This window comes from Scaptodrosophila lebanonensis, unplaced genomic scaffold (assembly GCF_003285725.1).
Source record: "Scaptodrosophila lebanonensis strain 11010-0011.00,11010-0021.00 unplaced genomic scaffold, SlebRS2 tig00001415-arrow-pilon, whole genome shotgun sequence".
In the NCBI taxonomy this organism is placed as follows: Eukaryota; Metazoa; Arthropoda; class Insecta; order Diptera; family Drosophilidae; genus Scaptodrosophila; species Scaptodrosophila lebanonensis.
Genome location: NW_022060742.1, coordinates 5,874,227 through 5,886,501, shown reverse-complemented (window position 1 = coordinate 5,886,501; position 12,275 = coordinate 5,874,227). Strand labels below are relative to the sequence as shown.

The window sequence follows — 12,275 nt, the reverse complement described above, 5'->3', positions numbered from 1 at the left end:
TCACATTCTACTTTTACGAGTGCAATAACCGTTATTGTGAATTACAATTATAATTATGGGAATTACAATCTCTGCTGTTAAAATTTATGTTCTTACCAGGCACCCTGTATACTGATGCTGATACAAAGCGACTCATTCAATTGTTTCGCACTTGCTTTCATCTTGCCTTATCAGCGACCATATGAGCCCAGACGCCTCTTCGCATTTGTTCCATTTGCCGACTGCCAAATATTGCCGTTTCTCATCCGATTATAATTATTATCTAGCTTGTTTATATATGCACAGACAGGCAGACATGTATGTACACATGTATGTACATATATATTGCACACGTCCTTCTACTTCACAAAACAATTTATTTCACTCGAGTTTATTTAATTTTCCTTTGACTAAATACGTATTTAATGCCCTTGCAGTGCCTAAATATTTAAATCTAATAACAATGATAATTTTTATACAGAAATCATTTGTTATTTTTACGCTTAATTAAATTACAGTGCTTGAGCCGTGGCTTTCATTGCTCCTGACTAAATTTGATTTATATTTATTTGTATTTTTTTAAGACTTTGCTTCTGAATTAATAACTAGGATATTTATAATAAGTTATACACAGCAGCATTTAAAGGGGAAGTGGAAGAATAGCCTGCTGCGACAAGACAACAACATGCATAGACATATCCACACAAAAAAATACAAATGATGGAAGAGTATAACACTTTTGACTTGCATGAAAGACACTTTAAGATTTAACAAACACATTTTTGTATGCCAAAAAAATTTGAAAATTGTTAAAGAAATGCATGAACTATGGCGATCGATGCGCTTTAACTAAACTTAAGCCAGTTAGTTTTTCTTTTTAAAACAAATGAAAGTTGGCGCCCTCTGAAAGCTGCCACGCCCATTGTTGTGGCTGCTGCTGCTGTAGCTGCTACTTCTGATTGCTGCTTCCGCTTCGTATTTTACTTGTACGATCGCCAAATCTGCCACGCGCACAGAGCTGCCGATAAGAAGGTGACTCCTCTATGCAAGTATTTGGTTTTTGTATTTGGGGAATAGCCCAAAATCACAGGCGAGGATACATCTGTTAACGGCAGTTTGTTTAACACGGCCTCGTTATTCTCCACCTGTAAAAATTAGCATGGGGGCACGGCATTAGTATAAATACATTCAAAGAATATAAGAGAGTCCGACGGCACTATGCTTAATTACTAATACCTGGTACTGGCAACAGGGATCGTAATTCCAGGAGACCGTGTACAGACCCGTACAAAAGAGCGATATGGCACAAACCGGCGCTGCAATTACCGGTCGATCGTGCCACAAAAGACTGGAAATGAGTGAAACAACACCACTGGCCACGGCTGTTTTATGGAGACAATTTCCTACTGTTATCCAACGACCGGTCTCATCACCCAGTCGTGGCGGCTCTATAATAATATAGTCCACCTTGGCTTCCAGCGCCTTATCCAGCTCTGCTTCGAAGCGCTCGTGGGCATTGCTGCTATCATAAACCTCGCGTATCACGTGGAAAGTTGGAACTTTGCTCGAGCTGCAAACAAGCGCATAAAACAAGAAAAGCCATTATAAAATCTACAAGAGAAACGGAACCTAATTTTGGCAAAGATTGTATACCCTTGAATTCTATCGTTCTTTACATTTTCGGAAGATCATTAATTCAATATTAAATTTAAAGTGGAAGACTTCGAATCTGAGATCAGTCTTAAGAGCCACAATAGAACTTCAAAGTTGTTTTATTAATGGATTCAACACAAAAATTGTTATATACATAACATAATTATTTTGTATTAAATATTATCCAATGGATCTGAATACTAACATACGAAGATAATGGAAAATCACTTTCATTGTCATTTATGTAAATACATATGGAATCCAGAAAACCCAATGCTATTCCCTCCTAAGCGTTACAAACATCAGGCCAAATTTGCAATACTGCTTGTAAGGGTATGCGGGAGACAAAAGCATAAATAACAGTTATCGCTGGTTCAGTCCGTGCTTCTTCAGCTAGTTCAAGGTTAAGGCCTTCATTCGACTATAGATGCCATCGAAAGCCGCAATATGTATTTTATTTGTGGCTGAGATTCATTTGCATGACAGACACACACTGACACACACACACATAAACATATACTTTTAAACATAACAAACGCGCATTACGCAAATAATTGGAAGCTGTGTTTGTTTATTATGTGCTCTTCATTCCAAAGTAGAACTTGAGAAATTAACGCATTGCATAACTGATAAACGATGGGTAGTGGTCACCACTGGCGTCTATACGGCTTTATTTACTATCCATTTGTCCTCACACACAGTACATATTCACCTGTCTACACCTCTGCTAACCATTTTGTGGCATTTGTTTGAATATTCCTTCTGTTATTATTGCTCCTATAACTCAGGTGTAAAAATGGTCAAAGTAAATGCAATCGATAGGGCATCGATGATGCCGGGATATCGATAACTGCACTTGCAAGAGTGAACAGCGAATGCTGCCACATAAGCAGTGCTGTAAGACATTGCTCAGAACGTGCCTACATTTTTGATTTTCAAAACTTAAATGTATAAAAATTACCGCACTACCATGATGGCAAACTGATAAATTATATGTACATATGTATGTATATGAATTTTGAAGTTATATTCAAGCTGTAGAAACGTAAATATACAGCATACATTGTAACCATCGGTTATATGGTGGGCTACCAGTTTTGATATATTTTAACATGTATACCGAATTTGGTTTTCCAAACAAATTAAATGGTCCTAATTTACGTTATAATTATTTATATAAATTAATTGTAAATAAAATATTATTCATATAATGGTTGTATATTGATGATATATTATTGCACACTTTCTTGGTATATTTAGTATTATAAAAATGGTATTTTCGTGATTAATTTAGCATTTAGCAGCCCTGGTTGTTTTGTCCATCTCAATCTTAGCTAAAATGGCTGGTCACATTTTCAAGTTTGCTTTTGCTCGTATTTGTTACAATAAATAAATAGTTAAATAGTTCGTGAGCCAAAACGTATTAACATATTCCGCGTCGTGGCATTGATCACAACGCCTTCAATACTTGTGCAGCCACAAACGGCAACGAACGTGTGAAAATCGCACTGTAATTGCGCATTCTGGCTGGCAACGTCACTGAAAACATTATGACGCAATGGCAGGCAATACCACAGCTGGCGCTCCTTAAGATTTTCGATTATCTTGACCCAACTGCACGGTTTGCAGCCTCATCTACCTGCTCCCAGTGGCGTTCATGTCTCTTCCGAAAACGGTAAGTCCCCGTCCCCTACAGCGTGTATGTAGAAACATGCATACATATGTACTTGTGTGTTTGTGTGCGTGTTTGCTTTTCATTTTTGCGTCTCAACAAAACAAATGGTCCATTGTTTATGCCCTATATATACACAGTATATGCATTCATGTATGTGTGTGTAGATGTATATGTGTTGACTGCTTCATGACGCACAGCTGTTCAGTGGGCGACCATTTTGGCAAAGCTTAACAAACATCAAAATCTTTTTATTTATTTAAATATGCTACCACACATTAATTTCTCAACGTCGCCACACGTAAACAAAGGCACTAATACAAACAAACAGACATACATATCTCGTTTTGTAGGCAAATGTTTCGAAACATGTTTCTAAACACAGCTGTTTCAATCGCCCAAGCACGTACAAACAAACCTACTTCCAAACCAACGTACTTGAAGACACTCAATCAATTGCTTCATTTATGGCACTTAAGTTTGCTTAACTACAGTCCGACCATTGTATACTTTAATTGTATAAGCTAATGTTATGTTGTGTATAATTATAATTTTTTCATTTTCTTGCAGCTACTTTGAAAACTTTCCATTTCACATAAATGTCGCCAACGATGCTCAATTATCGTTCTTCCGTCTGCGCATCTCGGGTGTGGCCAAGGAGATTGTCATTGAATTTGATTTTCGAAATGTTGCGCACATTCAAAAAATGCGGCGATTGCTTTACAAGTAAGTTACAAACCGACATTCGCTAAATACTTAATCATCTTATCTTCGATTAATAGAGTGGCGCGCTGTGATAACATTCGAGGATTGCGTTTCAAAACACACAATGTTGGCCTTGTAGCTGTTGGCGATGTGCACAACGAGCAACAGATCGATATAGAACAGTAAGTAGGCCCCAAAAACTGTTAGCGCTTTGTTTTTCCCATCATTAAAGTCAGAACTGTACACTGGCTATATAATTTATTTAAAGTTTGTGTTTATGTTCAAATATGAGTGAATTATTTATTTTTACTAAGACGAGCAATACAATTCTCGTCCTATAGGGATTTATTAATAGCTCACAAAAACCAAACAACATGGAAACATAAAAAAACAAGTAAAAAAGCTAAAGTCGATTGTCCCGACTTTGAAATACTCTGTAAATATGTTTACAATAATTATAGAAAATGAAAAAAATTAAGAAAAAAAAATTTTTTGATCGATTTTACCTTTCTCGGTATTCGAACTCACGTAAATGGCGTATAATTGCACATTTACATAGCAATTGCGTCTGTGTGGGTGTATGTATGCCTATGCGCATCTATTCGTGTCTGTGTAAACATGTTAGCAGTCAACTAAACAGCAACAACAACAACAGTTGCGGGCAGCGCTTGAGCAGCAGCAAATATATTTATGGCTATAACTTCTTGTTAAATCAGTCTATTATAGTGAAACTGTATCGTCAGGCTGATCAAGAATATATATACTTTGTGGGGTCTGCCACGCCTCCTTCTGCCTGTTACATTTTTCAGCTCCCGCAAACATAATATAATAAAAATTTAATTTGAATTATTGATGACGTTTCGTGCCACATCTTCCAATTCTATGCATAACATAAGCTCACACAAATTTACGTCCAACTGTAGTTTATAGGCTCTTTAATTTGAAATTAAGGAATTACTCATTTCTTCAGTTTCATAAATTCAGATTTAATTTTACTTTTTACATTTTGCAGATGCTTTGTCGAGCCACTGAAGCTGTTTCTCAGTCGCCGACAAATGCCTTGCCAGCTGTTGGATTTGGGTGCCATTGAAGCGTTAACCTATTATGGCCTGGACTTTTTGAAAGCTCTAGGTAAGCCGCAGGAGCTGCAGGAACTCACACTGGCCTCCATCAAATACGATCCTAGTCACTATCCCATACTTGCCATGGATACAACGCTGCTCCAGAAATGTGCTGGGCTCCAGGTGCTCTCATTGGACTATGATACGCTCAGTGATGAGCTGTTACATACGATTCAGGTGCTGCCATTGCGCAAATTGCTAATAGCTGTCCATGGTCTGGATGGCGAACACGATGGCGTCTCGGAGCAAGCGTGGGCCAACTTCGCCTGGCATTTCCGGGGCATTGAAGTGATATTAACACTGGTCTATGCCCTCGAGGCCATCGAGCAGCTTCAGTTCAGGATATTGCGTCGCAACATGCCCCTAACGCATGTGCGCATGCTCTTCTGTGATTACATGAATCTAGACGCCTTGGAATGGATGTCGGTGCACAATAGTGAGACTTTGCGCAGCATCTACTACGTCGACTCCACAAGCAATCATTCCAGCCGCACACATATGCGCGACATGACTCGCAGCATTGGTCGCGACCCGTTCGTCATGATGACTTGGCGTTGTGCACAACTGCGAGAAATAGTTGTCCATGGCTATATTATGGATCCGCACAATGTGGTGGGCATGGCGCGACTACGGGGTCGTCAGCTAGAGCGTTTGGAGGTGTCCTTAGTGGATATGTCCGGATGGAACGAGCAGGGATTTAAGGAGGTAAGTGGTGTAAATGAGCTCAAAATTTCTGATATTTGTACAGTTAATTAAATAGCCTTTAGCTGTAGAGAAAGATTACTTACTTACTGCAGATTACTTTTAAGCGCAGGCCCAATTTTTTTATTTAATATGAAAAAAAAAAACAAAGTTCATGTTTGTTTCTAGCCGTCTGTTTATGATATTCCCTCAGTTCCAAAGCTAATAACTTGAAATATAGAATATTAGCGTAAAAATCTGTTTAAATCAGGTCTTTAAACAATTTGTAAATTGTGCGTAATTTTGTAATTTTACGGAATTTGTAAATCGATATCGAATCGTAAATGAAACATAACTATGGACTCGAAACTTGGTAAACCGTATATCTACATATATGTATTATTTCGTATATCATTATGACTTAAGATACTTTGAAGTTTCGTCTAAACCGGTTCATTAAACAGCAAATGGAACGCTGTTTAATTTTAAATGGTTGTAGTGGGAAAAAATTGTGGGTACAGGGTCGGTATGGCACGACTTTAACGTTCTACTCACCAGCTTAATTTATGTTTTTAATCTTTATCTAACTAATTACAGGAGATCAGCACACAGTTGGGCAGACAATGGTCGCCCATCGACTTGGACGATCTGCATCCTGCACTGGGCTGTGATCTATTTTTCGAAGAGAAGCGCGATAAGTTCGTTTACGAGCTAATGCGACAAGATCTGAGCAATTGATAAGCAAATCTCCACTAAACTAAGCTATAAAGTATGCAACAACAGCAACAACAAACACACAAACAAAAGAACTACCAAAAACAACAACAACAAAATATGTTAGCAAGCAAAGTCATGGTACAACAAGTGCAACAAACGCTAAAGCATTAGCGACCACAACAAAAACAACAACAAAACATGACACGTGATCAAATCCAGCGCAATAGAAATTTGCGGTCTCATGCATTATCCATGTATGTGTATCCAGGATATGTAGGACTAAACAAAATTAACGCACTAAGCGAAATCGTAAACTTTGCCTCTTTAAGAATCATTTGTCGTTAAGTTATCGAACTTTCTATATACATATACCTAAACCATAGCGAAACAGGAAGCAAACGCTTATGATATTGGCAAAAAACATTTTTATAGTTAATAATTCTTTAACATGAAAATAATCAAATGAAATTTATGAATAATTATTTACAATTTTTGTTAAGTTAAGTAAAAAGAAAAACAGGAGATGGAAAGGAACAACATTTTAAGAGCAAAGCAAAAGACTTAAGCACTTCACAAATTTATCTAAGCTGAACAAAATATTGTATGTAGGGCATGAAACGAAACGTTTGTTGATATTGTGAAACCTGCTATAAAAAAAAAACAGAAAACAAAAAATCAGCAACAACAGCAACTGAGAAAACATCATTTTATAAGCAACAACAACTGTGATTCAAAGCAACAACACAATGCAAGCAAGCAAGCGAGCCAGTATGTGCGAGCAACAACAAATGCATAACAAATAACATCAACAAATTGTTAAGAAATTGTCTAGTTAGCTAAGTTAAATGTTTGATTAAAATCATTGAAACAAAACAAAACGAAACATAAAAATATAACAATTGACGAGGGTTAAGAAGAGAAAGGAGTGTTGTTTGAAAATCAAAGAGCGCAGCAGCGTTTATAGTTTAATTATAAGCCACGACCAAGCGAGCTATACAACAACAAAAACAACAACAAAGAACTAGCTAAATATATGCTCAACAATTGGCACAAAACACTTAAAAACTACAAACTGTTAACTTTTATGTAATGTATCGAATGTAAAACGCCTGCAAGAACTTAGCGCCTTATTGTGATATATATTTGTAAATTGTGTAACAAACATACACGATGTCGATGTCAAACAACAACAACAAATGTAATACCACACACACACACACTCAGCAAACGAGGAAACGATATTTTAAAGTATCGAGTTAGATCAGTCAAGTTCAAATGGTCGAACTTAAAATGCGAATGGGTCTAATCTGAATCTTTTTAGAATCAAGTTTTTTTTTTAATACAATTTTTGTCGGGCAGTCAAGTAACAATTTTTAAAAACATCGCCTAAGAAACTTTATTTTTTTCAATCAAAAGAAAAATAAAAGCAATAATAGCATTTATTGTCGGCCAAATTTTTCAAAAATGTCCAAGCTACTATTCTCTAAAAACAATCTTTTTGAAGAATCAAAAATAATTTTGATCGTATTTTAATCTTTTAAATAACTGCCTTTCCAATAATTTGTTTCATGTAATCTTTTGGATTACAAGTCTCTGTTCAAACTATGATTTAATTCAGTTATTTTCACAGTTTCTTGGACTGTGAACAAAAATTGCAACAATTCATCCATTTTCTTTATATTTGACCAGCCTAGAAACTTTCAAGAAATTTGGAGATACTATTGCATTTCGAGAGAGATCTAATGAGTGTGTAACTCCCTATGTATAAGACCATTCTATGGACCTACTGAACTAAATTGTTGAACAATAGCGGTAGCTGTATTTATATTTACCAACTCAGCGCCGTGTGTTTATGTAGTTAAAAGTGATATTAGCAGCTTATGTAAGAACAAGCGAATCGTAAACGAAAAACGAATTATTGCAAACGCATATATGTATATGAATATGTAAAATACTGAATGTATGTCTGTCATTCTAGACTCTAGAGCAACAATTTGTAAAACTCCAGTTGAGCTCCAGTGTCAGCTCCAATGCATTTCTTTATCATTATTACAATTTTTTCCTTTTGTGTGTTGCGCCTCAACAAGAATCACTTTCAGTTTTGAGTAGCACAGACATTAATACTATTACAAAATTATTTATATATATATATATATGAATATTATTTAAACTGAAGCACAAGAATATCTAAGAAGTTGTACACAACAATAACGTGATAAACCGAACTCGCGCACGTCAAGTTCTTCTTGTAGAGCAGTTGCCATCGCTGCCGGTTGGCCTTGAGTGAATGGGCCTTAAAACGTAAACCAACAACAACCAATAACGGTACCTGAAGATCATTTTTGAGCATTTGGAGAAAGATGAGTTAAAGAACCCACACACAAAAACACAGAGAAGTTTGCTCAAAACTAGCTATCTAAATAAATCTATTGAAACTTAAGACTGACAAGATGTGAAAACCAAACAAACAAACAAACAAGAATCATAATTGTTGCAATGTTATGTCAAGGTCAAGTGCCAACCGGCCGTGCAGCCTGCCAGCTTGTTGCATGCGTGGCGACGAGTTCGAAATACGATCTCAAAAACAACAACAACTCTACACAATCTATCGATCTAGATAACGAGATAATGAGAATGGATTAAGCTCCTTCTTTCTGTATATGTATGTATTTATGTTATGAATTTCAATAGCAAATATTAATTTGTAAATGGGCGCAAATAATAATGTGTAGGAAACGAAGCAAAACAATCTGCTAGCAGCAATAATAACAGCAGCAACGGCCAATGTAAATTAAGTTAAGTCTAGTACATACCAACAACAACAGCAACAACAAAATGTGATAAATGTGTCATGCTGCTTCCAAGTAATGAACAACAACAACACCAACAACAAAGAGAAAGCCATTGGGCAACACACAACACACACACACAAACAAACAAACAAATGGAGCGGAATATCGTTAGCATTATACAAAAAAATAAATAAGACAACATAAAGAAAACTCTGAAAACCCAGTCTAGCCACAAAGAAAAAAAAAAAAAAGAAATCAAAAATACTTAAACCATTGCTCAGCCGACAACTAGTTAATTGCAAAGATTGTAAGATTTATGTATATAAAGAGTTGCATGTTTCATTAATCAAAAGAGAAATTTGTTTTCCACAAATATCGACAATTTGTATACCCTGCGACCCCAGTCTATAAAAACTTATCAATCAATCTCTAAGCATAAACCAAACCAGTTTCTTTCCTAAAAACGCAGACTAAATTCCATACCTCTATAATTTATTTACCAAGAAAACAACTCGTTATTCGTCTATAATGTTTAACACATTTGTTACAATTCCGTAAATTGTGCAGTTTATCAAAATTTTCCAAGAGTACGAATCCTTCTTGATAAACAGAATTGTATATTTTTTGATTTGTCATTACCACCCAAATGTATGATTTTGTAGTTTTTATGAAGAAACATATTATTTTTCAAATGTTTCTGAAGTTTGATAAAAGAGTTAGATTATATTATTTTTCTTGCGTTATGTGGAGACAAGTTAGTTCCTAAATTTATTTAATATCGAACGACTATAGTATTCTTTATACATATATAATAGGTTAGAACACATATTTGTTAAAAAAAAGGTCGTATCTAGAATGTAAGGTATGCCATGACTCCTTCTGGGCGTTACATACTCGCATGTGTGTACTTTCGCGCCAATTCAGAGTACTCGTTTGGGTACAGAGTATAATAGAGTAGGCATCCCCAATATGTTAAGAGGTATGGAAAGACAAATGGCGTCTGCAAAAATGTGCTGCTGTTACCCGAAAGTTGTAACTTCAAATACTTTTTGGTGCTATTCAATTAATTGCTCTGATATGTTCCCACTTATGATCAAAATGGAAAGTTTTACTTTTATTATAATATCTCAGAATTGGTATAGGGTATGCCAAAGTCGGCTTATTCGATTATAGAGTCTAGTTCTTTTCATAATTGTGGCCATTCATTTGTCAAAGTACTTGACATTTTATTTCAAACTGTCGGTTGAGCATTGAGAATAATTTGGATTAGAGCCATGCAAAGTATTAAATTTTTTCAACACTTGTTTAGTTCTATGTTTGTCAATACTGGAACTCTTCCAACACCGCGTATGAGTAACGTTCTTTTTGTATACATAAAAAAAGAAAGAAACGAAAAAGAAATATATATTTTATATGCCATTTATTGTATTTAAATTGAAACAAATTTTGTAAATCATTCCAAAACAAGCAAAACCAATAACAACCACAACAAACACACCATAAAGTTAGCAACAATTATGAAACGAATCAACAAACGCTAACGGTAATGTATTAAAACATTAAACAACACTGCGAATAATGAACAACACCAAAAAGGCAAGCATATTATAAATATGTATGTGAGTGTGTATTTGTATTTGTATGTATGTAAAAAGAACAAAAACAAAGCATATTACAACCAATATATGTATGTATTCAAAAATATTCAAAACAAAAACAATTGTGTAGGTAAGCGAACAGCATGTAAGAACAAGAAGAGACTTACGAGTATGTACATTGTCATAGCGAAGAAGAACAACAACAATAACAACCGAAGAGTCGCCCTCAGAGACATGCATTAATAACAACAACAAGAAGAACAACAACAAATTTATATGAATATGCAAGTTATGCTAAATGTTATAAGAGCAGAATGTATGTATGTAGAAGAAGAAAGCTGTGATAAACAAAAACAAAAAAGGCAAAATCAACAACAACACACAAAACACACACAAAAACAACAAGCAGAAGAAGAAGATGAACAGGAGAAAACAAGAGACATGTTGACTATATAAGAAAAGCAAATACCAATATTAATCATGTGCGACCAACTAAGGGTTAACAACTTTTGAAAATGTTTAAGAGCAACAAAACTGAAGAACGACCATTTGTGAGACAAACTAATCACGATGATAATGATGATGATGAGCAACTAAAACCATATATCGTAATTAGCTTAGCAGGACGTGTTAAAGACAAATTAATACACAAAAAAAAGAACAAACGAAAAGAAAGCACAAGAAATGCAAATTATTTAAAGAAAAAAATGTAAAAAATACAACATAAGCCCACAAAGTGGCGCGAAGTGCTTAAGCGGAACAACAACAGCAAAATCTATTTGTAACATTTAAAAATTGTTAAAAATTAGTAGCAACAGCAGTAATAGTTAAAAAAAAAAAAAACAAAAAACAAATGCCTGCACACGTTTAAGGAATAACGATAAATGAAAAATGATAGCAAATGCAAAATGTTATTTTTATTTGCCTTCTTATTTTTAAATTTGTGCAAGTTTTTATGCTTAAAACAAAATCAGAAACGCCAAAATTAGTGGCATATGCAATATCATACAATTAAGCGAAGAAAAAAAACAAAACAATTGACCGTAGCAATGAAAAACGCATTATCTTGAAAATTAATAAAAATGTTTAAAAGTCAGCTATAATCGCAATTTGCAGTTTTTCTTTTCTTTTCCCATTAAAGAAGGTTTACTCTTCAAAGCATCACAACAGTGAGAATTGATTCTGCATTCAAATATGTACATTATTGTTAGAAGACCGTTTACAGACACCTTAGAGATGTGCGCAGTCCTACAGTCCTAATGTGGACAGGTCAATGAATAGTAACAGTGATACAGACGGAGAAGTCCCAATAGCTAATAGAGAAGCTACCATAAACCTTTCGACCTCGCTTATCTTG

General features: G+C 35.2%; 2 protein-coding genes across 6 annotated transcripts; one reads left to right on the top strand and one right to left on the bottom strand.

Annotated features, from left to right (window-relative positions):
* Window positions 1-354: 354 nt before the first annotated feature.
* LOC115632539 (transmembrane protein 11 homolog, mitochondrial) lies at window positions 355-2,477 on the bottom strand. 5 transcript variants are annotated; one of them, XM_030529749.1, is made up of 3 exons: window positions 2,345-2,477; window positions 1,210-1,549; window positions 355-1,124 (listed from the first exon to the last, which is right to left on the bottom strand). In XM_030529749.1, the coding sequence occupies exons 1-3, from the start codon at window positions 2,365-2,367 to the stop codon at window positions 960-962; spliced, it is 528 nt and encodes a 175-aa protein (XP_030385609.1). In that variant the 5' UTR covers window positions 2,368-2,477; the 3' UTR covers window positions 355-959. The 5 variants fall into 5 exon arrangements, with proteins under 5 accessions (XP_030385609.1, XP_030385610.1, XP_030385606.1 ...); XM_030529750.1 differs by having other exon boundaries at window positions 1,216-1,549; XM_030529746.1 differs by lacking the exon at window positions 2,345-2,477 and adding an exon at window positions 1,838-2,011.
* Window positions 2,478-3,032: 555 nt separating this feature from the next.
* On the top strand, window positions 3,033-7,915 carry LOC115632332 (F-box only protein 39). The gene is made up of 5 exons (XM_030529437.1): window positions 3,033-3,307; window positions 3,875-4,030; window positions 4,087-4,191; window positions 5,022-5,835; window positions 6,409-7,915. The coding sequence occupies exons 1-5, from the start codon at window positions 3,183-3,185 to the stop codon at window positions 6,547-6,549; spliced, it is 1,341 nt and encodes a 446-aa protein (XP_030385297.1). The 5' UTR covers window positions 3,033-3,182; the 3' UTR covers window positions 6,550-7,915.
* Window positions 7,916-12,275: the final 4,360 nt, after the last annotated feature.